At 36.2% G+C, this 25,103-nt stretch overlaps 1 protein-coding gene across 1 annotated transcript; it reads right to left on the bottom strand.

Moving 5' to 3' along the window:
- LOC145671991 (MORN repeat-containing protein 3-like) lies at positions 1 to 23,533 on the bottom strand. The gene is made up of 5 exons (XM_081741176.1): positions 23,204 to 23,533; positions 15,461 to 15,615; positions 10,645 to 10,804; positions 4,413 to 4,600; positions 1 to 1,919 (listed from the first exon to the last, which is right to left on the bottom strand). The coding sequence occupies exons 1-5, from the start codon at positions 23,346 to 23,348 to the stop codon at positions 1,821 to 1,823; spliced, it is 747 nt and encodes a 248-aa protein (XP_081597302.1). The 5' UTR covers positions 23,349 to 23,533; the 3' UTR covers positions 1 to 1,820.
- Between the last annotated feature and the right edge of the window lie 1,570 nt (positions 23,534 to 25,103).

Raw genomic sequence — 25,103 nt, 5'->3', positions numbered from 1 at the left:
TGTTTAGAAGGTGCACCAGACATTATGTCCTAGTGTGCTACAAATGTTTAAATATTTTTACATGTAGACTAATTACAAATGTAATACATCAGTATTATTAAAGTCATTTGGCAGTAGTGGTCATAACTTTAAAAATTGTCTAGAAGCATTAGTTGTTATGGATTATTCTTGAATTACTCTATTCAAGTATTCTGTATTTATTCTGTATATAATTATTCTGTATTTGACCGCCACCATTTGCAATATAGGCCTATATATTTCAGGAAATTATATTTATTCTTGCAGTGCATTATAACTTTATTTTAATAGTGTACATTAGATACTGACACGAACAAGTGTCGAAATTTCTGAAATATTACCTTATTTGAAAATAGTATGATATGAATTGATAATAAATTATTAGATAATTTATATATTAGTAACACTGATTTTCAATTGATATGCGATATACTGTATATTTCTGCTAGATATTAGTGACACTTAAGTAATTTTTCACTGTTTTATGATATTTCACAGAAATTGAATTTATATAAGTTATGACCAGGTGTGTTGAATACAGAGCTATAAAAAACGTGTAAGGAACTAAAAATCCAAGTACACACTTCAAACACTTTTCTTCACATCACGCCGCCATTTGCACTCTCCTAAATACTTAGAAAGTATTACGTAACGAAGTGCTAAAATTACTTATTTGGACTTAATTTTTCCATAACATCAGTTTACTTTTTATATCTTCAGGTACAGACCTAAGTTCGAGTCACCTACTGTACGAAATCCAGTGATGTCATACAATCGGATCATCCGAATCTGTTGTTACAATTTCCCAGGTTTCCGGAACTAGTTGTTAAAATTGTCTCTTCACCTCTAGATCCACTACTTACGAAAATAAGGAGAAATGATAATTATCTAGTGCCATTTTTTAGAATCTATGACAATTTAAGATGCTACAGTTGAGGTATGGTATTTTGAATTTTCTGCAGCATGTTATGAAGGGAAATGAATTTCTGTCGATATATGATTGTAAATAGTTTATGTCAGTGTATTTATAGATTCTTCTTAGAAACGCAAATTTTGCGTTTCGTTGATTTAATTCTAGTTACTGTTATTGGAATAAATCTTCATGGTAGTCATATCAATAAAAACTACAATTTTATCACTGCAAGTTAAGGGAAGAAAAATTACTTTACGTCCTTATTCTTTTACCACCATTGTAAATAATAATAATAATAATATGAAATGGCATTTCTAGTTTAACGTCTCATGGTTATGCACTTTAGACTAAAGGAGATTAATGAGTACTGAAAGTGAATGACTATAAAAATGAAAGATTTGCTGAAATGAAAATGTGGGGGAAGTGGGAAAACCTGGAGAAAACCCATGGACACGATGTTGTCTACCATAAATGTACATGAGTAGGAATCGAACCAGATACCCCTTGCACTAATAATAACAAGTATAAACATACACAAATGTGAATAACCATAACAAATACATGCGCTACAAGACAGTCTTCAAGACAAAGGACTGAGAAGAAATTGTACAAATACAAACATAGATGTTATAAACCTGCATACATACGTTTATACAAAATAAATACCAAATAGTTTTAATACCTGGACATGTTATAAAGGTAACTTGAAGCTAACTTTGTATTTCCACGTAAATACAATAAATTACTGATTGAGACGTCTTCTCCAATACAACACTATCAGTGAACTATCACAACTTTTTGCTTTCGATGTAATAAAAGTTAGACAAATAACTGTACTGTACGTAAATTGAATAAAAGAAAATTTGTATCTTCATTTACTCAGTGACTACTAGCTCTCATCTTGATGTTCCAGTTCGATCTCCTCCACCTTCTCCAAAAAATATGTCTCTGCTTCCTTGTACACCTTCTTGGCACTCTGAAGTTTGTTCTGTAAAAATGATTACACATATAATAAGTTACCATATATTATAGTAGCAAACATAAATTGTTAGAATAAAATATAGAGTAACATGATTGTTAATGCTAATGTGTTCCCTCCATCTCCGCAGCCACTCTAGTCAGAAACATTCTGCCTGAATCATTGAATTCTGTTTCAATTGCCATCTGCTTGTTTGCCATAATTCCCTAGTTTTGTTAGAACAACTATTGAGTTTCGTTTCACAATGTGAGATTACGGTAGACTTCAAACTAAGCGAATCCAATACTAAAGGTGGAAGTAATACATCTATAATTTCTGGTTGCAATAGAAGGATAAAGTCAAAGATAAAACCTGTTCCTTGGATGCTGAATCCATATGAAGAAGCCATTATTCGCTTCCGCTTAGCGTTTTGCTCTATGTAGATCAACATTAAAACCGAAACTAGTAGCAACCACTTCCGGTTATTTCAGACGCTAAATTGATTTTAAAAAACCGCTTGTCGATATCTGTTACCGCTTTTGTTCTGTGGCAAACAACATTGAAACGGTAAAAGGTTAATTTCTACCACTTCCTGTTAGAATGGAGGGTTAACGGTTGAGATGATACCTATTCTTGTGACACTGAATCGATTACAAACCACATATTTTCGACATCCATTACCGTTTTTGCTGTGATACCTGTCGACAGACAGACGGACGTAGCCACTCTATAATATATCCGACACTTATGCGTATGATAGTTTGGAAACTAAAAGGGGAGATTCTAAGAACCAGATATATCTATAGGCTGGAATATGCACCATTCCATAATACAATATCTAAGACAACAAATTTTCAACCAGAAAGCTTTAAGTAATCCAGCCTAACTCCTAGTAACTTTCGCCTTCTTTTAATGAAATACTTCAAAGAAAGCAGACAGTGCTAGGAAGAAGATAAATAAATGTTTCTGAATGAAAGGATAGCGATGAACTATAAAGAATTATAGAAATACGTCAAGAGACCACCACGTAGAATATAGTCAACGTTATCTGAATGAATAGTTTTGTTCTGAATCAAATAACTGTATCATTGGTTCGATAACACTTTCACATACTCTGGATTGAAAGAGAAGAAATGAGTACTATGGTCCTTGATCTCAATCTCATGGATTTGTCATGTGCTTAGTTCTGGAAAATATTCTGTGATTATCCTAGATCTGAATTATTTTCAGGCGTTGATAACTACTGAAACAACTACACTTATTCTTACAAAGTGAGAATTAAAAGAAACATGGTGAAACGTTTGAAGCACTTTGTTAAGAATGGTGGCGGACATGCGATTGATTTCTTCGTAATGTGTTATTTATTACTTCTCTCAACGATTCCAGACTTTGTGCCTATTCTTATAATAAATAAATAAATAAATTGTTAAATAAACTTCTATGGTTTGTTTTGTTTCCAATTCTGAAACTGATTTTCTCTTATTCCAATACGCTTTTCAGAGTTACGCTTATGTTTGTATGTTTATTTATTTATTTTCAGAATTTGTCTTGTCCATCAACCCTGCTGTATCAATCTTTCCACAAATATCTCTGGCGGGGGAACAGGGGGAAGCGTCACTCTCCAAATTGATGTCAGAAAAGATAAATAAAAACTTTGAAAATTATTTGAGGTTAAAATACATACGTAAAAGATTAAAGCAATAGTGACTGGATAATTGAGGCTATGACATTTGTGGAAGTCTGGACAAAGACAATAGAATAGGTGGCTAGTTTTCAATACTTAGGTATTATTATTAACGAACGTATGTAATAGAAAGAATAAATAAAAAACAACTTAATTAATAGTTAAACACATTTAAGCTGATTGTGGGAATCAAGCTATGTGAAGCTATGATGAAGCTATGATGAAAAGCTATGATGAAAAACAAGCTATGTGAAGCATTGAACAAAGAGTTAGAAAAAACTTTAACTGTCGGGTATTACATTGTAGGGAGCACAAACATGTGCATTGCGAAAAGACGACAAGAAAGATTGTCTTCTTGGAAATTTTAAGTTGAGGAGAATGAAAAAAAAATAGTTAATTGGAAGAATAAACCAATGAGATCATTAGGAATAACCGTGAAAAAATAGAATGTGATGTTAGTACATGTTTGAAGAACTTGTACTCTGAGTGACATGTTACAAGGTACGATGGAAGGAAAACAAGCAGTATAGAGAAATATAAAACTAATAGATATATGATATAATTCCTACATCAAAACGAAGCTCCCTAAGGATAATAGCATATAAAAAATTCTAAATAGGTCCTATGTAGCAAGAGACCTACCATATTATGATTAATTGTACTGATGGAGGTAGAAAACCGATTCCGCTAGTTTAAGTAGCTTCCCATTTACCTCACGATTTTGACGTAAATTTATTTGGAGTCTACAATCATTCTTTGTATTGGTCACCCCCTCAATTTTTACGTGCTAGAGACATCTAAGAACCTTTCTGAGCTCTGTTTAGTTTTTAAGAACTTACCCGCTGAATAGGATAGATGGTTGGTTCCAGAGCTGCCTGCCTCCACTGAATATCCGTCATTTTACTGCAGCTGGCATTATCACGAACCCAGATTCCCACCTGCATCTGGCCACTGTCCAAATGATAGAACTTCCCTCGACCATGCTTCATATCGTATCTCCATTCACCTTCGTAGCGATTAAAATTAGCTGCAGAAAAAATAAAATATTTAATATCCCACGGATATTATTAGTAAAGCGGGCGAGAATCAACCAGAGCTGTTCTAACACCTAACACTTGTCACCGAGAAAAGAAAGAAAAGCAAAACAAAGAGTAATAATAATAAAAAGTCACATTAAAATGATTGTAATCAAATTAAAAATAAGATAGTTAATAAAAAATACAAAGTAAACACAATTTCAATAATAATAATAATAATAATAATAATAATAATAATAATAATAATAATAATAATAATAATAATAATAATAATAATAATAATAATAATAAGTAATCTAAATCTAGGATAGATTTCAAGTATGTGAGACACAAAATTTCATTACAACGATAAAAGAAAGAAATACTGCGTAGTATCACACCAAATTATAGATATAGTGAGTGCTAAAAGATAATCGCTGGTCATTAAATAAGTCAAATTTTACGGCCTTATGCAGAGTCGTTCTGACACGTGATTAGTGCCACACTAAAGAATTCGACTAACATATGTTTCCTGCAGTAGTCAGGTTTTTAGTATGACGCTAATAACACGGCAAAATGACTGCATTAGGCCCTTAGTATTTTTATGACTAATTGTCTTTAATTATTTTAGGCAATGCGTTCCATGTCCTTGACCCTGATGTAGAGAAACATCCCGCTACTTGTTTTAGTCTGTGCCTTGGCATGTTAATTTTTTTACTATTACGAGTCGCATAAGAATGAATATCTGACTGATGTGTGAGTTAACGATGCAAGTATTGCGAACATTTCATTTTCAAGATTTTATGAATCAAACAGGTACCTTCGTCTTGACATTAACAGAATATTATTGCTGTTCAGCGTGGGTAAAATGTGTTCTTTTCTTTTCAGATCAAAAGCAAACCAAATGCATGAGTTATGAATTTTTTGTATACTTTTAAATTTGTAAGGCGAAAAAGATTGCCTTCGTCACAATAATCAAACAAGGGGGGGAAAAGTACATTCGTTACATACAGTGTTTCAGAAGAGATTAAGTAAGCTTTTACTTTGTAAAGGCAGCGCAATAGAATAACTGTTTTTTTACACTGACTAGAAATGTGCTGATCCTAATTTAGTTACTCATCTAATAGCAATCTCGAAGTTTTCACATAAATACATCTGTAGAATGGGACATGTACGAATCCCATATTTTTATCCTCATACCTGGTACATTGATTTTGTTCAATTGTTGTGAGTTCTTACAAGTAAACCTTACGTTTGGGTGAATCGAGTTGCTGACTGAGACACATATGAGAAAGTAGTACTAAATGTGGTCACTATTTCAGTGAAGTTGTAGGTGCGAAGCTCCAGGAGTTTAGGAGATACAGCTACCAGAACACCACATGGAAGTACAGAATAGTCTTCATACAGTTGGAGGTAAAAGCTCTGTAAGACCTCTTGTAACGACGAAAGGTGAATAACAAATATATGGGTACATATTAGAACTAGGGGGAAGTCATATAGTAATGGTATACCTGACGGCGACCATCTTGAAATCCGCCATTTTGAATTAAGGTTAAGTTTTTAAAACAGGAATAGGGTCATGTGATACATGATTTAAGGCGCAAATTTAAGCAGAAGAACAATGGTGACGTTAATTTTTATCTACGCGCAATTGGCCAAAAGTTACAGGGAAATTAAACATTGTTGCAGAATATGTATTAGTCCTTTACTAGGGTGGGTCGTTTTGCCACTTTTTCTTCGGAACGAAATGTAATACCTGGCAAAAGTGGCCAATCCACATGGACATTTCAGGTATAGATTTTCTTTCAAATCAGATAATATCTTCTGTGAGAACTATTGCCTCAAAGTTTCAAAATTTCACTGAAAATTGCAAAAAATACCAAAATTGTTCATTTTTTTGTTATGTTAAAGTAAACATCTTTTTGGGTTTATACATGCCAGATGCTATGAAAACTGACATTCCAGTCTCAAAATGCCAGTTATATGCGCTTGGGAGGTATAGGGGTGCCTCCTCTGGGGCCGGAAAAGAGGGTAAATTCAGTACAATTAAGCGTTTCTACAACTTTTCTCGCCCTTGCCTTTTCCTTCGGGACCTGCTGGACCAATATGAAGATGAACGTGACAATTTTTTGGATAGCATCGTCAATGAAGATGATACGTGGTGTTATCACTACGAGCTGGAATCCAAAAGACAGTCCATGGAATGCCGATTTTTACAAGCGCGACATTCAGGCTCTGGTTCATCGTTGGCAAAAGTACATAACAAATGGTGAGAACTATGTGGAAAAATGAGCCTGTAGCTGAAATATTGCTCGATTTAACTGTGCTGTTGTTAGTTATGATCTCCATTAGTTTCCATAAAAAAAGGATGCATTACTTTGGGAACGACTTTCGTAGATTTTACTGAAACTGTTATGATTGCTCAGAGATACAATGTAAGCGAGAAGGCTGCGGCACATATAACAACTGTGCTTCAGGCAGCTTCAAAGGCTGGAATTAAAACTTCTCAAAAATCTAGCGACATAACATCTGCTTTAACTGTAGACAGGAACAAAATAAGGCATGCGAAACTTAAACTTGCTCGGAATTTAAAAGAAAGTTCTAGAAATGATGATCCCATTAAAATCCTATACTTTGATGATAGAAGGAATGACACTAAAACATACACAGGCATCGTTAGAGAAGAGCACTCATCACTTTTGGCTGAACGTAACTCTCAATACGTTGGTCACGTGACACCATCCTCTGGCTCTGCACATGACGAGACCAGAGCTATTTTCGAATACATCATGAACCAACTCAGAGTTGGCTTTGATAAAGTTGAGGTTCTTGGGTGTGATTGAACATACACTAACATGCTTGGAATGGAGTTGTTCTTCGAAAATTAGAGGAACTAGCAGGAAAACAAATGCAATGGGCTATTTATCTCTTGCATTTTAATGAACTGCTGTTCCGAGCTCTCTTCACGCATATTCACGGCGCTTATTCAAGCCCCTATTCTTACACACGTCCCATAGTTTCAAAACTATCTAACTCTGAAAAGCTTTCAGTGTTGCTATTCAAACCAATAAAATGTGACTTTACTCATCACAGTCCAGAAGAGCACAGAAAACTCAGTAAGGTCCTGAGATGCTTGTTCCAGATGTCTCAAGTATTTGACTCCAGAGCATGCCCGGAAGAGCTTGTTTCTATGTTCCCTGGCAAACTAAACAAAGCTAGCTGGTTGATTAGCGCAAAAAGAATTTTAACATTGTATATTGCAACAAAAAACCTATCAAGAAATTAATAGAAATTGCGACATTCATACTTAGAGTCTGTGTGCTTATGCAATGCCGTGTTAGAACATAGTCTTCCATTGTTGATGGTCCTCTCACGTCTTTGAGACCATTCAAGGTCTAGATACTTACCAAGGGAATACCAGGCTGTAATCCGTTCATCCATTCAGACGAATGCATTCTTTGCACTCCCAGAAAATTTCTTCTCGCCATGATGACTGATGGTCGACTTGCTGTCCGACAAGATGCATTACATAAGATTCTTAGTGCTCGAGAATACGAAGCAGGGAATCTCCATAACTCGATTAGATATAACATCATTCCCAGACTGAATCTTGAGGCAAACGATTACACTGCAATGGTCTTTTGGGAAAGCACTGATGTTTCAATAACTGTACTACCAGTAAGTTCTATGGACGGTACCAAACAAACAGCTCATGGTCAAACTTTCACTTCCTGACAACACTGTGCCAGAATGGTCCTTCACCGTCCATCCGCGCCACACGGTGGCAGTAGAAGAGATAGTGAATTTGTCACTGAAGAAGCCTCCCGAGTATGTGCCAGGGATGCTAGAGGCGGAATAATCAGGTCAACCTTACTTTCTAGGCAAGCTGCATCTAAATTTCAATCAAAGTCCCAATTTGTGACAATTTTTCCTGACAGTGACTAATCGGATCAGTTCATCCGGCCCAACATATGGTTGGTTGATTGGATAGACCTAGCAGAGAAGCCCTAGGTGCAGCCACCTCTACATGGTGGGCTCTGGGTCACTTGGCCAGGCTATATTGGCAGGTGAGCGAGGAGCTGCACAACCGCTTAACTGTACTGAATTTGCCCCCTTTTCTGGCCCCAGAGGAGGCACCCCCTTCCCCCCCAAGGGCATATAACTGGCATTTTTATACTTGAATGTCAGTTTTCATAGCAACTGACATGTATTTAACCAAAAATATGTTTACTTTAACATAACTAAAATTAATGAACAACTTTGGTATTTTTTGTAATTTTCAGGTAAATTTTGAAATTTTGAGGCAATAGTTCTCACAGAAGATATTATCTGATTTGAAAGAAAATCTATACCTGAAATGTCCATGTGAATTGGCCACTTTTGCCAGGTATTACATTTCATTCCGAGAAAAAAGTGGTAAAACGCTGCACCCTAGTCCTTTACCCCACCTTGTAAATTTTTTGTTAATGATAATAATTAAATAAAAAAACAGGTGAATAAATATTAGATCTATGGTAAGAGTTGCCTTGATGGCGGCCATGTTCAAATCCGCCATTTTGAATCAGACAAAAGTTTTAAACAAAACGCATAACAGTGACAACTTATTAATAGCAAAATTTTACCATAAATCCAAAGGTATAACCATTTTTGCTTTATCATTAACCAGCATTTGTTACGCCACCATTGTATTTCTGAATAACTTCTAGCCCAAGTCATCTATTGCATTACTCTATTCCCATTTAATTTTGTGCTGGTTAATGATAAAGCAAAAATGGCTATACCGTTGTATTTATGGTAAAATTTGCTATTAATAAGGTGTCACTGTTATGCGTTTTGTTTAAAACTTTTGTCTGATTCAAAATGCGGATTTGAACATGGCCGCCATCAAGGCAACTCTTACCATAGACCTAATATTTATCCACCTGCTTTTTATTTAATTATTATCATTAACACAAAATTTACAAGGTGGGGTAAAGGACTAATACATATGTTGCAACAATATTTAATTTCTCTGTAACTTTTTACCAATTGCGCGTAAATAAAAATTAACGTCACCATTGTTCTTCTGCTTAAATTTGCGCCTTAAATCATGTATCACATGACCCTATTCCTATTTTAAAAACTTAACCTTAATTCAAAATGGCGGATTTCAAGATGGTCGCCGTCAGGTATACCATTACTATATGACTTCCCCCTAGTCCTAATATGTACCCATATATTTGTTATTCACCTTTTGTCATTACAAGAGGTCTTACAGAGCTTTTACCTCCAACTGTATGAAGACTACTCTGTACTTCCATGTGATGTTCTGGTAGCTGTATCTCCTAAACCCCTGGAGCTTCGCACCTACAACTTCACTGAAATAGTGACCACATTTAGTACTACTTTCTCGTATGTGTCTCAGTCAGCAACTCGATTCACCCAAACGTAAGGTTTACTTGTTAGGATGCAATATGACCATGATGTCGAAAGGGTGTAAGGATCATGTCAAATAAACATGTTGTTGAAAGGATGTGAATGAGCGTGATGATGAAAGAATGTTGTGAGTGTGAGGTCGAGTGAGCATTATGTCGAAAGGATGTTGTGAGTATACAAGCAAGTGAGCGTGACGTCAAAAGAATGTTGTGAGTGTGAGGTCGAGTGAGCGTGAAGTAGAAAGGATGTTATGAGCGTGAGGTTGAGTGAAGATAATGTGAGCGTGAGGTCGAGTGAGCATGATATCGGAAATATGTTGCAAGCGTGAAGCCGAGTGAATATGATGTTGAAAGGATGTTGTGTGAATGAACATGATGTCGAAAGAATATTCTGACTGTGAAGTCGAGTGAGGGGGACGTCAAAAGGTTGTTGAGTGTGAATCAAGTGAGCATGGTAATGAAAGAGTATGAACGTGAGGTCGAATGAGCATGGCGTTGAGAAGATGTTGTAAGCGTGATGTCGAGAGAGTGTTGTGAGTATGAGGTCGAGTGAACGTGATGTCGGATTGACAGCGTGAGCGTATGGTTAAGCCAAATTGGACATCTTTGGTCAAAAGTACTTTTTAATCATATACACTTACGTTGTATATACAATCCCAATCCATGGCGCTTGTCCTCCAGCCATTCCCCTTCATAGAAGCCCCCATCTGGATACCACATCTTCCCATGCCCCTCCCGCTTGTTGTTATAAAATTCACCGTCATAATAGCCTCCGTCTTGGTAATGACGATATCCATGGCCCTGCAGAAACAAGCACAAAACAAATATTCTCAATTATTTACTTAGTACTAGCATAGTTTCGGATCAGTTATGAAAACATTTAATAATTAAAAGATTTCTCATGAAACTTTAGAGAATTTGTTGAAAGTAATAAGGTATTGTCTGTATTTTAATATGACATTCCAAAATTTGCTGTGGGACTCTAAAAGCCTGAATGGGCATACTCAGAATGACCGGACGAACCTCGTAGATGCGACGTGAGAACGATAACAATTTATGCATACTAATCTATTTTCTTACTTTCGTCTCAGTTGGCAACATAAAATTCTGGAGTAAATTTTGCTAGAAGACATATTTCTTAAGCTTTCAATCTTTCGTCAATAACAGCAATTTCAATTACAATTTGATAAGTAAAACTAATACTTTGTAATAAATCCATTCTGTTAAAACCTTTGAGTCCGCAAAGTTAAATTTTAGTTCAGTTTTTTGTATTTTCATTTAACTAACATCCGTTTAAGAGATTTGCAAAATGTCCGAGTATAATACTCGAGGTGACAGTTTGACTGTTTGTCATAATTAAATATTCTATTCTAAAGCAACAAACTGTTCATTCATTCTACACATATGGACATCCCAATATAATTCCAAAAACATTCTGATTTGTAGTTATTATGATATAAGAATATGTCAAGCATGCTACTCACATAGTGCGGGCGCTAGCCTGTGTCATGTGTACATTATCTGTCCCTCATTTTGACTGCAGGGTGTTATTACCCACTTAAAAGAGAGTTAATTTCTTTTGGTCACGTGATCTGGCTCATAGTCGTTTACTCGCCATATTGGATTCAACATGGCGGATCATGAAGTTCTTTAAATGCTCATAACTCGCCCATTTATGGACCGATTTTGATCATCATTTTTCCATTGGAAAAAGAACATTGCACTCTGTAATTTTGTATTCTTATACTTTTCGTGATATCTGTGCCATTTTCCCGAAAAATTGGAAAGAATAGAATTGAAGATAAAATTTTATTCTGTTTTCGTAATTTTCTTGAAAATGTTAATAATTTAATACTTTAATAAGACACAAAAAGAAACAGAATTTAATAAGCTTTAAAACGGTATACGAGAAACTGAATTTAGTTTAAAACTAGGCTATATATTAAAGGGAAACTAGTAGCAGGTATGATTTTAATTGTTGTTACAAAAATAGCTTTTCCGCCACTTTTATCTTCTAGCAATATATACTATGTGATCAAAAGTATCCAGACACTCCTAAAACATACGTTTTTCATATTAGATGCATTTTGCTGTCACCTACTGTCAGATACTCATTATCAGCGACCTCAGTAGTCATTAGACATAGTGAGAAAGCAGAAGGGGGTGCTCCACGGAACTCATGGACTTCAACGTGGTCAAATGATTGGGTGTCACTTGTGTCAGAAGTATGTACGCGAGATTCCCACACTCCTAAACATACCTAGGTCCACTGTGTCTGATGTGATAGTGAAGTGGAAACGTGAAGGGACGTGTACAGCACAAAAGCGTATAGGCAGACCTTGTCTGTTGAAGAGGGTCTTAAAGTGTAATAGGCAGACATCTATCCAGACCATCACACAGGAATTCCGAACTGCATCAGGATCCACTCCAAGTACTATGGCAGGCTGAGGTGAGAAAACTTGGATTTCATGGTCGAGCGACTTCTCATGAGCCACACATCACGCAGATAAATGTCAAACGACGCCTCACTTGGTATAAGGAGCGTAAACATTGGACGATTGAACAGTGGAAAAACGTTGTGTGGAGTGACGAATCACGGTACACAATGTGGCGATCCGATGGCAGGGTGTGGGTGTGGCGAATGCCCGGTGAACGTCATCTGTCAGCGTGTGTAGTGCCAACAGTAAAATTCGGAGGTGGTGGTGTTATGGTGTGGTCATGTTTTTCTTGAAGGGAGCTTGCACCACTTATTGTTTTGCGTGGCACTCTCACAGCGCAGGCCTACATTGATGTTTTAAGTACCTTCTTGCTTCCCACTGTTGAAGAGCAATTCGGGGATGGCAATTGCATCTTTCAACACTGTAGAACACCTGTTCATATTGCACGGCCTGTGCCGGAGTTGTTACAAGACCACAACATCCCTGTAATGTACTGGCCTGCACAGATTCCTGACTTGAATCCTATAGAACACATTTGGGATGTTTTGAAATTCCGACTTCGTGCCAGGCCTCACCGACCTATATGGATACCTCTCCTTAGTTCAGCACCCCGAGAAGAATGGGCTGCCATTCCCCAAGAAACCTTCCAGCATCTGATTGAAAGTATGCCTGCGAGAGTGAAAGCTGTCATCAAGACTAAGGATGGGCCAACACCATATTGAATTCCAGCAGTACCGGAGAGACATTTTCAGCCAGGTGTCCGAATACTTTTGATCACATAGTGTATCTGTACTACAGGCGCTAGCCCATCTCACGTGTGAAGTTTTATATCCCCTAAGTCTTGTAGGATTTGTTAAACACTTATACGAGGATAAAAACGGACACATGATCCAGATCATAGTCGTTTGGTTACCATATGTAAAGATGGAGGCCAAATTACTACATTTTTATCTAAGTATATCTCCGTACCCAGTGGTCCGAATTTACAGCTTGGTTGCTCATTTTACTGCTTTGTAAAGTAAATTTCATAGTTCTAAATTAAACTGTAAATTTGAAAAAATGGAACAATGACGTATTTTCAGATACAAGTTTTGAAAAAAATTGGATTCAAAGACCAAAAGATATTTTTACAAACACAAGAAGTATGTACTTTTCAAGAAATACGCCGTAGTGGATAATACTGATACAATTTAAAAACAAAGGATCAAAAATTAAAATGAATATTGCAAATCTTTCAGAGTCTAGATAAAGACTTACTTATAAGGGTTTCTGCATTGGTCCACACTAGTACTTTTATATTTACAAAAGTCACAGCACAATATTTCCAATTTTCTATAGGGACATACAATTTCTCTTAAGCACATCTGGCAATTACATTGCTTAGGAAAGTCTTCAAGCTCCGATAGGTCATCTGTAAGACTATCCATGGCTTTGGGTTGATTATTTTAACAAAAGAAACACTGACCAAAGCTTAAAACACACTTTATTTTAAATTATAATTCGTAACGGTTTCGGATATCTAACATATCCTTCTTCGGACAATATCGAAAAAATTATTATTATTATTATTATTATTATTATTATTATTATTATTATTATTATTATTATTATTATTATTATTATTATTATTATTATTATTATTATTTCAATTCTCGTTCCTTTTTCCTTTTCACTCCCTTTTCTTCCCTTCTTGGTCAAATATCAAAACCTACCGAAACATGAAAAGTCCATATACCAAATGCATGTCTCTAACCCTCCGAGATAAAGGAGTCATTCCGTACCAGCCTTTGCAAAATTTTGCGTACAGCAACACAATGCAAGAAATCATTATAAGTACTATATCTATTTTCGCAAACTAAATAATAAATTTTGGGTTAATTTGACATAACTCATTATGGAATGTGTCCGATGGACAATACATCTATTTCCACGTTCATCTCTGAATTTCCAAAACTCCTTCCTTAGTGGTACGTCACGTCACAAATCCTATGCATTGGCCAAATTTAAAGTTTCAAGCCTTTATGGTTTGGCTTGGACTAAGGGCGCCGATTTCTCTATAAATTCAGATGCAGAAGGTATATATATGAGAATTTTAAGACAAATTGCATTCAAATTATGCCAAATATTGTATATTCATAAATACAATACGGGAAGCTCACATGAGCTTTGGGAGATCCGCCCCCTTCCTTCCAGGATCGGCGCCCTTGCCCTAGAATGTCATCAGTCAGCTAGTCATTCAGAATTACTTCTTTTAGAGATATTTTTCTTACATCTAATAAACTTTTTTTTTGGTCTGTTAAGTCATGTCGATGTAATGTAGATCCTGCAGTGAATATAACATCAATTCTTCAAAGAACTTATTTTAGTGTGAGAAAATTAAATTATAACTAAGAGTTAAGTGCTGAATCGCCGGACCAATTTTAGGAAATTTACTGGGTCAATTGAATAATTTACTTAAGTTTTTGAGGAAGAATGAGTGAAATTCAGGTAAGGGGAATAGTAAAAGGTAAGAAAGTGGTTGTATTTGTTGCTTGTTTTTGATGTTGTAAGCGGCACTGTATATGGAGGCGGATGGACTATTTCGCGGAGAGGTACACTTGTTTTACTATACGGATCCATACTAGATTGTAAAATGTACAGCAAAATTTGGACAAGTCTTTAATTTGCCCATTTCATGTCAGAACAGAATTCAATTAACCCCTGCGGGGCTTCTAACCCGTTCCTCCTCCTCCTCCTCCTACTACTACTACTATTACTACTACTACTATTACTACTACTACTTATATTATGGATTCGTATAGTAATACTGCACACCTAATGTAACGTAATCTAACGTAACTTAATGTAATCCAATAATCCAACCTAAAATAACCGAATGCAGTACATTTTCGTACTTTTTTTCGATTTGCAAATTGGTCCGGTAATACAGCACTAATGCCATAACTAATTTCGGAGGTCCCCAAAATTTCGTTATATTGATATTTTATTGTACATTGTTTTTTTTTTAATAATTACTTACACATTTTTTATTCCAGCACCAATCTCCAGAATATTCTCTGACGTATTCTCCATCGGGTTGCTGCAGAGAACGACATCCGTAGCCGTGTCTATAATTATAAGCGTAGTCACCTTCATATACCACACGTTTCGATAAATGGTGGAACCGACCTTTCCCTGCAAAAATCAAAAGAATAAAAGAATAAAGTATGTGTCTCCTGTTTCACATTGTAGAACCACGGAAATCTTTCAAACTATGGGGATGCAATACTGAGACCGAATGTCTCCCTTCCAGTTTCAGATTTCATAGTGCGCCAAGTGCGGATATGGAATTTATTCCTGGAACACTGAGTTTAAATGAAAAAGTCATCTCTCGCTACTCATTGCATTTTATCTAATTTCTTATTGTTATCCATCAGGTAGACTTAGTTTCTTTATTATTTCTTCTTAATGTCCTTTTACTTATACCTTAAGCTCGGAACAAACAAAGCAAATAAACCCATAAACTAGAATGTTATACTAGATCAATGCAGGGGCGTATACCTACTTTTGGACCACCCTGTATAATGTTTACTTGCTAACAGTTGCTAGCATTTTGCTTCCCATGTTCCGGAAATAAATCACTAGCGCCAATATTCACGTGTTCTCAATGTTGTAATACTTCGATCCACAACTTTTCTTACTGGTAGAAAAAATAATAACCATGTAAAAAAAAATCAAATCTTTTTTTTTTTTTTCCTTTGAGCCAAAGTTGCCATTAAAAGGCCAAAGTAGCTATACGCAGTTTACGGTAATTACTAAGTTGGCCGTAAAGTATTACCTCAAATTGGAACCATCTCGATAATTAGACTTTTGTAATCAGTGCATCTTCGTAATTAGACTTTTCCGACCTAAGTCATGGATAAACTTTTTTCTTGTATTGAGGTACTAAATATGTGTGCGAAGACTGTCGGAATATTCTAGAGTAGGGTGACCAACTGTCCCGTAAAAACGGGATTGTCCCGTTTTTTCACCACCTTTCCCAGTGTCCCGAAAAATTCTCCCAAGACGCCAAAAGGTCCCATTATTTTTTCTAAGCTATGTTATTATATTGGAATATGTCTAATTACTGAGCAACTTCATTACGACGTTTGCGATATTGGATGTAGTAGCTGCACTGTTTTCCCTCTTAAGCTTCCCCACTCCGCAGACAACAGTGCAAGGGGCTGAAAGTCTTATGAAGAACAATGTAACCTGTTTTTACTCTCTGGGCGCATTGAGGCGCTGTCATCAGTACAGTACAGTGTCAGTGTTTCAGTGATTTGACTAATACTCCTGTAAGATGTAACTAGGGTGACCAACCGTCCCGTAATAACGGGATTGTCCCGTTTTTTTACTACCATTCCCGGTGTCCCGAAAACTTCTTCCGGGACGCCAAAAATGTCCCATATTTACGTACATTGGGTACAAAAAACCTTTAGAATCGCTAAAATTTCCTAATTTATATTATTATTTTCTATGCTATGTCATTATATTGGAATATGTCTAATTACTGAGCAAAGTCATTACGACGTTTGCAATATTGGATGTGGTGCCTGCACTGTTTTCCCTCCTAGGCCTCCCTACTCCGCAGACGACAGTGCAAAGGGCTGAAAGTCTTATGAAGAACAAATGTAACCTGCTTTTACTCTCTGTTTCGATCGGTGGAAGATTGAGAAGCTGTCATCGGTACAGTACAGTATTTCCGTGATTTGACTAAAATGTAACATACTTTCATTTACGAAAGGTGACCAGAATAGGGATGGTACCGAGACCGAGACTAGTCTCGGTCTCGTCTCGGTATCGTCTCGAATTATCGAGACGAGACCGAGACCGAGACGGCCTTTTATATACCGAGACGAGACCGAGACCGAGACGGCCTTTTATCTACCGAGACGAGACCGAGACCGAGACGGACCTCTATAAATCGAGACGAGACCGAGACGAGACTTAGGTCAGTCTCGAAAGTCTCGGTCTCGTCTCGAATATTGATATAGACAACTATTAAGATTGACCTTTACTCAAAATTTCTTTCATTGCTGTATTAGGTAATATGGGAACGGTTGACTAATGTTCAGTGGCGTATTTAGGGGATGGCTATCGGACTGAAGCCCCTCCCGAAATAGATTTGTGATCATTTTTTTCGCATTGCACGTACAACACAAATATTTCTTACTCGTTCTCAAGCCTCTCCCGAAACAAAATCCACTGCTGATGTGTATAGTCATCTGTCTCTCTCTCTCCCTCTCTAAACATATATATATATATATATATATATATATATATATATATATATATATACTAGCGGATCCAGGATATGATCGAGGGAGGGGCTAAAGCATAGTTTGACATTTTACCCAATGTAAAGAAAGAAGTAGGATTGAGGCCCATTTTATACAGTGTATAGCTGAGCGTCAAGGGGAGGTATAACCCCTTTAACACTCCCCTTGTATCCTTGCCTGTATATCATATCTAATATAAGTAAAAGGAAGAGTTTGTTTGTCTGTGTGTCTGCGTGTCTGTCTTTGTGATTGCCTGTGTGCGGCCTGGGGACCAGACGAGAGTCCAAGAGTTACGAAATTTGAGTGACAAGTATCATGTCCCAGGCCTTAGACCAAGAAGAAGCGTTTTTTTTTTTTTTTTTTTTTAATTTTGAATGAGGGGCGTTTACCAAGACATGCAAAAGTAGTAGAAAATGACCGATATTAATGTCGAATACATAGTTTTCGCAGTCGCTGAGATGAATGATGATACTTCCATTAACGATGACTTTCAAAGTCAGCTGCCAGTGCATGCGGGTCATGATTCACTTGCGGGGGAGGGGAGTACCGACTAAAAAATAATACAAAATGACCGATATTAGTGTGAAATAGTTTTCGCGTTTTCTGAGATCAATGGTGAAACTCCGGTCGCATTAACCTCCAAATTCACCCCATTCAGCTGCGGGCCGGAGTTCACAGGAGGGATACCGAGACATGTAAAAGTAATCCAAAATGGCCGATATTAGTGTCAAATGTATAGTTTTTGCGGTCGCTGAGATCAATGGTGTCACTTCCATTAGCGATGACTTTCAAATTCAGCTACCAGTGCATGCGGGCCGGGGTTCACCTGCTGGGGAGGGGGTACCCAGACATGCAAAAATAATACAAAATGACCGATATTAGTGTCAAATGCATACAGTAGTTTTCGCGGTTGCTGAGATAGTGATACTCCCACAGGCCTTGACTTACAAATACTGGTCCCATGCGAAAAATGGGTATTTCATCTAGTTATATATAATAGTCATATATATTAAAAATGCTGAATTTTTTAACATGCTGTGTGAAATATGGAAGGGGAAATTCTTCCAGATACTCTGCAATACCACTAGATAAACAAGCAATGTTGCCAACGCAACATAAAGTTGTAATTTCTCAAATTGCACTGCGTTTGATATTACATATTTCTGTTTAGTTAATTTAGTTTAGTGCGTGCGTTTTCTCGGGGTTCTCTCGTTTCCTCCCACTTTCTTCATTCCACCATTTCATTCATCTCTCATCATCACAGTCTCCTTTAGCCTAATCGGCATAACCGTGGGACGTAAAACTCAAAAATTTCATTTCATTTTTTAATTGAGTTTAACGCCTCTTTCAGCAGCGAGGTTATATGAGACTGAACCTACTGATTAACGTTGAATCTAAACCACATGAGCTCCCGCCGGGAATCTAACCCGGGTCTCTCACGCCATAGGCTAACTGCTTAGCCACGAAAAAGCTCTACATATTTCTAATTTAGATATTAAATTAAACCACAAAAGCACATATATTATTCAGTGTAACAAAGGACAATACATATCACTAACATCAACATTTTGGAGATCTCTAATAACTCAAATGGCAGGAACATTATAACATTAGTGTTCAGTAGTTTTAATTACAACAAGTCGCAGTTACATTATTTTAAGTAGTGTTGCGAACTTAAATAAATTGCTAAATATTATTATAAATATAGTGCAAATAACGTAGCTAAAGTGCAAAATATTTTACAATTACTCGTAATTTGTTTTATGGTGCAAGAATGTTTTCAAAACACGATATTTTTCATAGTCTTTGGGCTACTTATAATGTTATTGTCAAAGTTTTCGTTCCAGCAGTACATGTAAAAGCAAATTGTAACTGAAATTAAACGTAACTGACAACTTTTCAGTAGCACTAGTTGTTCTCCCTAAGCCTTAGGCCTGGTGTATTTTTTAGATTAAAACACTGCTTTATTAAACTTTCAATTACACCCTAACTGCATTTCATTTGTTATAGTTTGACCACTGACCACCGACCACCTCAAACTCGATAGCTATATGCAATTATTCAAAGACTTACAGTTAGTAATACACATTGTGTTGATTTTTGTTTTGTTTTGTTTTAGTTTAAGGTTTCACGATTATGCTAGGGCGGCTAAAGGAGACGTGGAGTTACTGATCATAGTTTAATCCGAAAAACTTCAGTCGTTGAACATTACCGACACTGGGAATCGAACTCGGAACCATGCGAACCAAAATCAAGCGTACTAGCCATTACAGCAAATGGGGGTTCTTACATTGTGTTGATTTAAATAATTGAGTCAGTGTTGCCAGATCCGAAGATCAAAAAGTAGCGTGTCTGTGCTCCAAAAGTAGAGGATATGAACTATTTGTAGCCCAAATATATAGAAATGAATTATTTGGCAACTAATGACTGGTACTAATGAAATAATTTTTAAAATAGATCGGAAAATGTTATGGACATATTGCAAGACGAAATTATGATCGATAGACGAAAGCAATTTTAGATTGGATACCACGTGACAAAAACAGCCTAGGAAATGTCAACATACAAGAAATTGTGACAAAATCAGGAACCACGGGAGATTAACCTGGAAAAGAATTACTCAAGATAGATAGTTGTAGAGAAAACTTGGGAAGACTTCATCCAGCAGTGGATTGATAATGCTTGATTATGATAATGGTGATGATTTTATATCGAGACCTCAGAGGTAAACTAAACCAAGTCATAATTTCGTAATTTTACAGGAGAAGCGAAAAATCGGTTCCTTAACTAAGATCTATAATACTGTTTTTCAAACTATACTAAGTAGTTACAAAGTAGTAAGATGGCTTTAGGCTTACATTATTACACCACTAGAAAGAACATAGTCTATTAAAAAAATATTCTAACTCAATCTGACCAAAAAGTGACTGGATATATATACTGTATAAATTTACTAGGTAAGGTAGGATAAAATTGGATCCAAAATTTAACGAAAGTCATACAGCGAAAAAAAAATATATTTTTGACTATTTAATACTTCATGTTGCTGCAAAACTACGAAAATGAATACAAAAGAAAACTAGAAAGCTAAGAATAACTTGTTTTAGCGAGAGAGAGAAAATAGATACAGCTAGCTCGAATTACCTATATACTTATATAATATGTATGTTCATGTTTCGCAAGTAATTTTCAATCAATATAAAATTTCAACGTAATGAACGCACGATTGATTTTCTCGAATAAAGATCATATGCACCTCTAAGAGCTCAGGAATAAGTTTAATCTATGTTACGGCAGTGAATATACGTATGCGTATGTAATGCATTACAACTTTAGGAACTTGTATAAGAAACAGAATGTACTTAAATTTAGACGCGAACTATGCGAAACATCTGACTTTGAATCTAATTGTTTCGTGATGCAACCCGAGGCCACACATAGCAAAGATGAGTGCCGTAGCCCCCATCACAAAGTTCAGGAATTTTGTGTTATAAGGTGTCAATTAAACACGTAGATGTAAAACGGTAATAAAGCATTTGATCAATTTTAAACAAAATATATTGTAGTAATAATTTACCCTATTTGTTCAGATAATGAACGTTATATTATGCTTTTAAAATGACAGTCAAAACAGAATGTATTGGATAATAAATGAGAAATTGTAAAATTTCAAATTCGGTACGATTAAATACATTCATGCTGCTATGTGTTGCGTTATCCGTTAGAATGTATTGAACAATTCTTATTCTAAGGAAGGAAATAAACTACTGTATAGTACTGAAGTTAATTTAATAGAGTTTAATTTATAGGCAGTACTGAGGCCATATGAGAATGTCTTTTGCTGAAAGTGAAATATGGGTTACTATTAGAATTTTATCCCAGATATGATATACCCACTGATGATTGAAACTAGAACACACGCATGGAAGGCATCAGCACTAGCAAATTAGCTCTGAAGAAGTACACCATACTATAATTCTAAGTCAAGAATAAGGCCAAAAATAAAAAGCAGAAACGACACACTTTATAATAATAATACTTTTACAATTTTAATTTCACCTATTTATTTCCAGACTTTCGAGACGAGACCGAGACGAGACCGAGATTTGGCCCTCGAGACCGAGACCGAGATCGAGACAAGCATTTGTTGACCGAGACGAGACCGAGACCGAGACGGCGATTTTTGACTCGAGACGAGACCGAGACCGAGACAACTATTTTTAAACCGAGACGAGACCGAGACTGTACAAAGTCTCGTCTCGTCTCGTCTCGATACCATCCCTAGACCAGAAGTACAGAACTATAAAAGTGAAAGTAATAAGAAAACTAGTTGTAAATGAAATTATATTTAAAAGTAAGAAAATGCAAATAAAAGGAGTTGGAATCCGATGCTGAGAGTAATTATAAATCGTGTCGGTGACAGATTTGAGCGCTCATATATTTTTAGTAATGTTTACAAATATTTCATTTTTTGTTAGTTGCTGATAGTTAACTTGTTATCTAATTAATTCCACAACCTTTTCAATAGGTTTTCAAACGAAAAAGTGAAAATTTGCCTTTTGTGTGAGTGAGACAAAAAGAGAAGGAGAACGGACAGGCTAAAAAAATATATTTAGGGGAGCAACCTATCCAGAAATAAAAGGTGTCCCGTTTTTTCTAGTTGACGATTTGGTCACCCTAGATGTAACATATGAAAGGATTGATTGATTTTGAGTTTTACGTCCCGTTCAGCAGCGAGGCTATATGAGACGTGGACCTACTGATTAACGTGGAATCCGAACCACATGAGCTCCCGCCGGGATTCGAACCCAGGTCTCCCGCGCCAAAGGCGCGTACGCTAACCGCTTAGCCACGGAGGAGCTCTAACATATGAAAGGAGAACAAAGGTATAGAACTGTAAAAGTAAACAGAAAATCAGTTGTAAGTGAAATAATGTTTAAAAGTAAGAAAATGCAAATAAAAGGAGTTGGAATCCGATGCTGAGAGTAATTATAAATCCTGTCGTTGACAGATTTGAGCGCTCATATATTTTTAGTAACGTTTTCAAATATTTCATTTTTTGTTAGCTGCTGACTTATCTAATTAATTCCACAACCTTTTCAATAGGTTTTAAAACGAAAAAGTATAAATTTGCCCTTTTTAGAGAGAGATAAAAAAAAGAGAGAGAGAACGGAGAGGCTATATATATTAGGTGGCAGATTTTAGACCACCTTCTGCTGAATCACCGAAAAAAGTTTTCTTGAAAAATGGTGTACATTTTCTTTGGCTCAAGAGTTTCTCTTATCGGCTGCGGTTGAAATTAGTTAAGCAAAAGATGGTAAAGTCTTCCAACTTACAAAACAAAAAGAAATTTCGACTGCTTTTATTGTGCACACCACTATTAAAATATATTTCACATTTGTGACGTCACGGGTTTTGAATATTGAAAACAAAGTAGTATACAATTAAAACATTGTTGCACTTACCATGTGTAAGATCGTCCTTCCAGTCCCCAACATAATAATCGCCGTTGATTTGGAAAACAGAATGCATTGTCCCATTTAGCTGGGCCATTCTCTGCAGTTTTTTCCATTTTGGCTCCTCCCATAATTTTGGTTTCAAAAACGGCATAATTCCTGATCGTTTTCACGATGTATATTTTGTAATGCACTTATAACTGAACAATTTCAAAATTGTAACATTCGTTTTAATACTATTCACACAAAATAATTTAGATTGTACTGGTTACATGTTTGTGCGGGACAAGGCTTGAAAACGCCTTTGGTGGCTGTGTGTTGCTATGGAAACATATACACCATTTGATCGATTGTTTCAGTGGTGCTAGGCAATGACTTCCATGTAAACGCAACGTCTATGAAACACCTGTTGAATAAAGATTATTTACACAAGTCTGTTGTCTTTTTTTTTTCAATGTCATAGAGAGACTTTAAGATACTTTAATGGCTTTTTTGTGAAATGACCTAATTTTACAGTTTTTAGAATCCATCAAGATTTCTTGAATCAACCTTTTTTTTAAAAAAAAAGTCCTCCGTTTGACCTGTATGTATGTACAGTCATGTCCAAAATTATTGTCGCATGTCTATAAATATGTTGTTGTAGAAATATATTTTGATAAAGAATTCGCCCGGTATTTCTTATAATGTTAGTATGTGTATAATCGCAAATTTCCTATTTATAATTCTTTTCCTATGAAATTTACCACAAATATACATTTCTCGATTATACACATAGTATCAGTATTAACCCTTAAAGGATCCTGGCTTTTTGGGCTATTTTTTAGACTTTCAGTCAAGCAGCTACTGTATCGTCACTATTTATCCTAGGATCATGGTTCATACCTCATTCTCTTTAGAATAGAGCTGGCTTTCAAATGGTACCACTTGCATGCTCATACCATATACCAGAAGCGGGAAAAAAATGTCAAAGTGAAAATATCGGAGGGAAATTTTTTTTCTCGAACTTTGGCCCCCCTGGACCCCCCCTGTGTGATCGTAGCCATCTAAAAAAAATCTGATAAATAGTACTTGGTATACTGAATGTGTGTGCCAAATTTCAAGTTTCTATCTTGATAATAAGGGCGGGAGAATTTTTATCAAAAATTCCCAGAATGCCCCAAATTACCATAAAACACTATGATCTCAGGGAAAAAAATTCCTGAGACATCCCTAATTACCCTAGGACAATAATCCGCCAATCATTCTCTTCAGAATAGAACTGTCTTTCAGGCGGTACCATTCACATGTCTCCATCATGTATCTAAGGCGGGAAATTCATGAAAAAGGGATTTTTGGGGGGTAAAAATATCCCTTTTTTAACCCTTTGGCCCTCTGGTTCCCTCCTGTTTTAACACTGACATCGGAACAAAAAATATGGTAAATACTACAGTAGTAATCGCCCCACTTGAGGCAAATTTGGACTTTGACCCCGACCTTTGTGACGTCATAGGTCAAAGGTCAATGACCTTAGCCCAGGGTCAATGACCTAGGGGTACTTAGGACCACCCCCTTTAAATTTTGGCAGGGGTACCTTGGCCCACCCCCTAAATTTTGGCAGAGGTACATAGGACCACCCCCCTTAAATTTTGGAAATTGCCAAATCTAAAAATTTGGTATGGTAGCCTAGGACCACAGTATGTACCTCTATCAGTATTGGGGGTCTATGTCGTTCCCTTTTATGGGTAAAAAATTGCCAAAAATTGAATTTTCGGAGGTTTTTGACCTAATTTATCCCCTTGGATGAGGTGTTTTTTACCCTATATGGTTATATGGGCGTATACAGGGGTCCATTAGCTTTCATAACATATGGGTATATTAATGCACCCCTTGAAAAATTTGGGAGGGGTACCTTAGCCCACCCCTTAAATTT

Source organism: Thermobia domestica, chromosome 2 (genome assembly GCF_964235325.1).
Source record: "Thermobia domestica chromosome 2, izTheDome1.hap1.1, whole genome shotgun sequence".
Taxonomy (NCBI): domain Eukaryota; kingdom Metazoa; phylum Arthropoda; class Insecta; order Zygentoma; family Lepismatidae; genus Thermobia; species Thermobia domestica.
The sequence above is the reverse complement of the archived record's forward strand: the minus strand, read 5'-3'. Positions and strand labels throughout refer to the sequence as shown.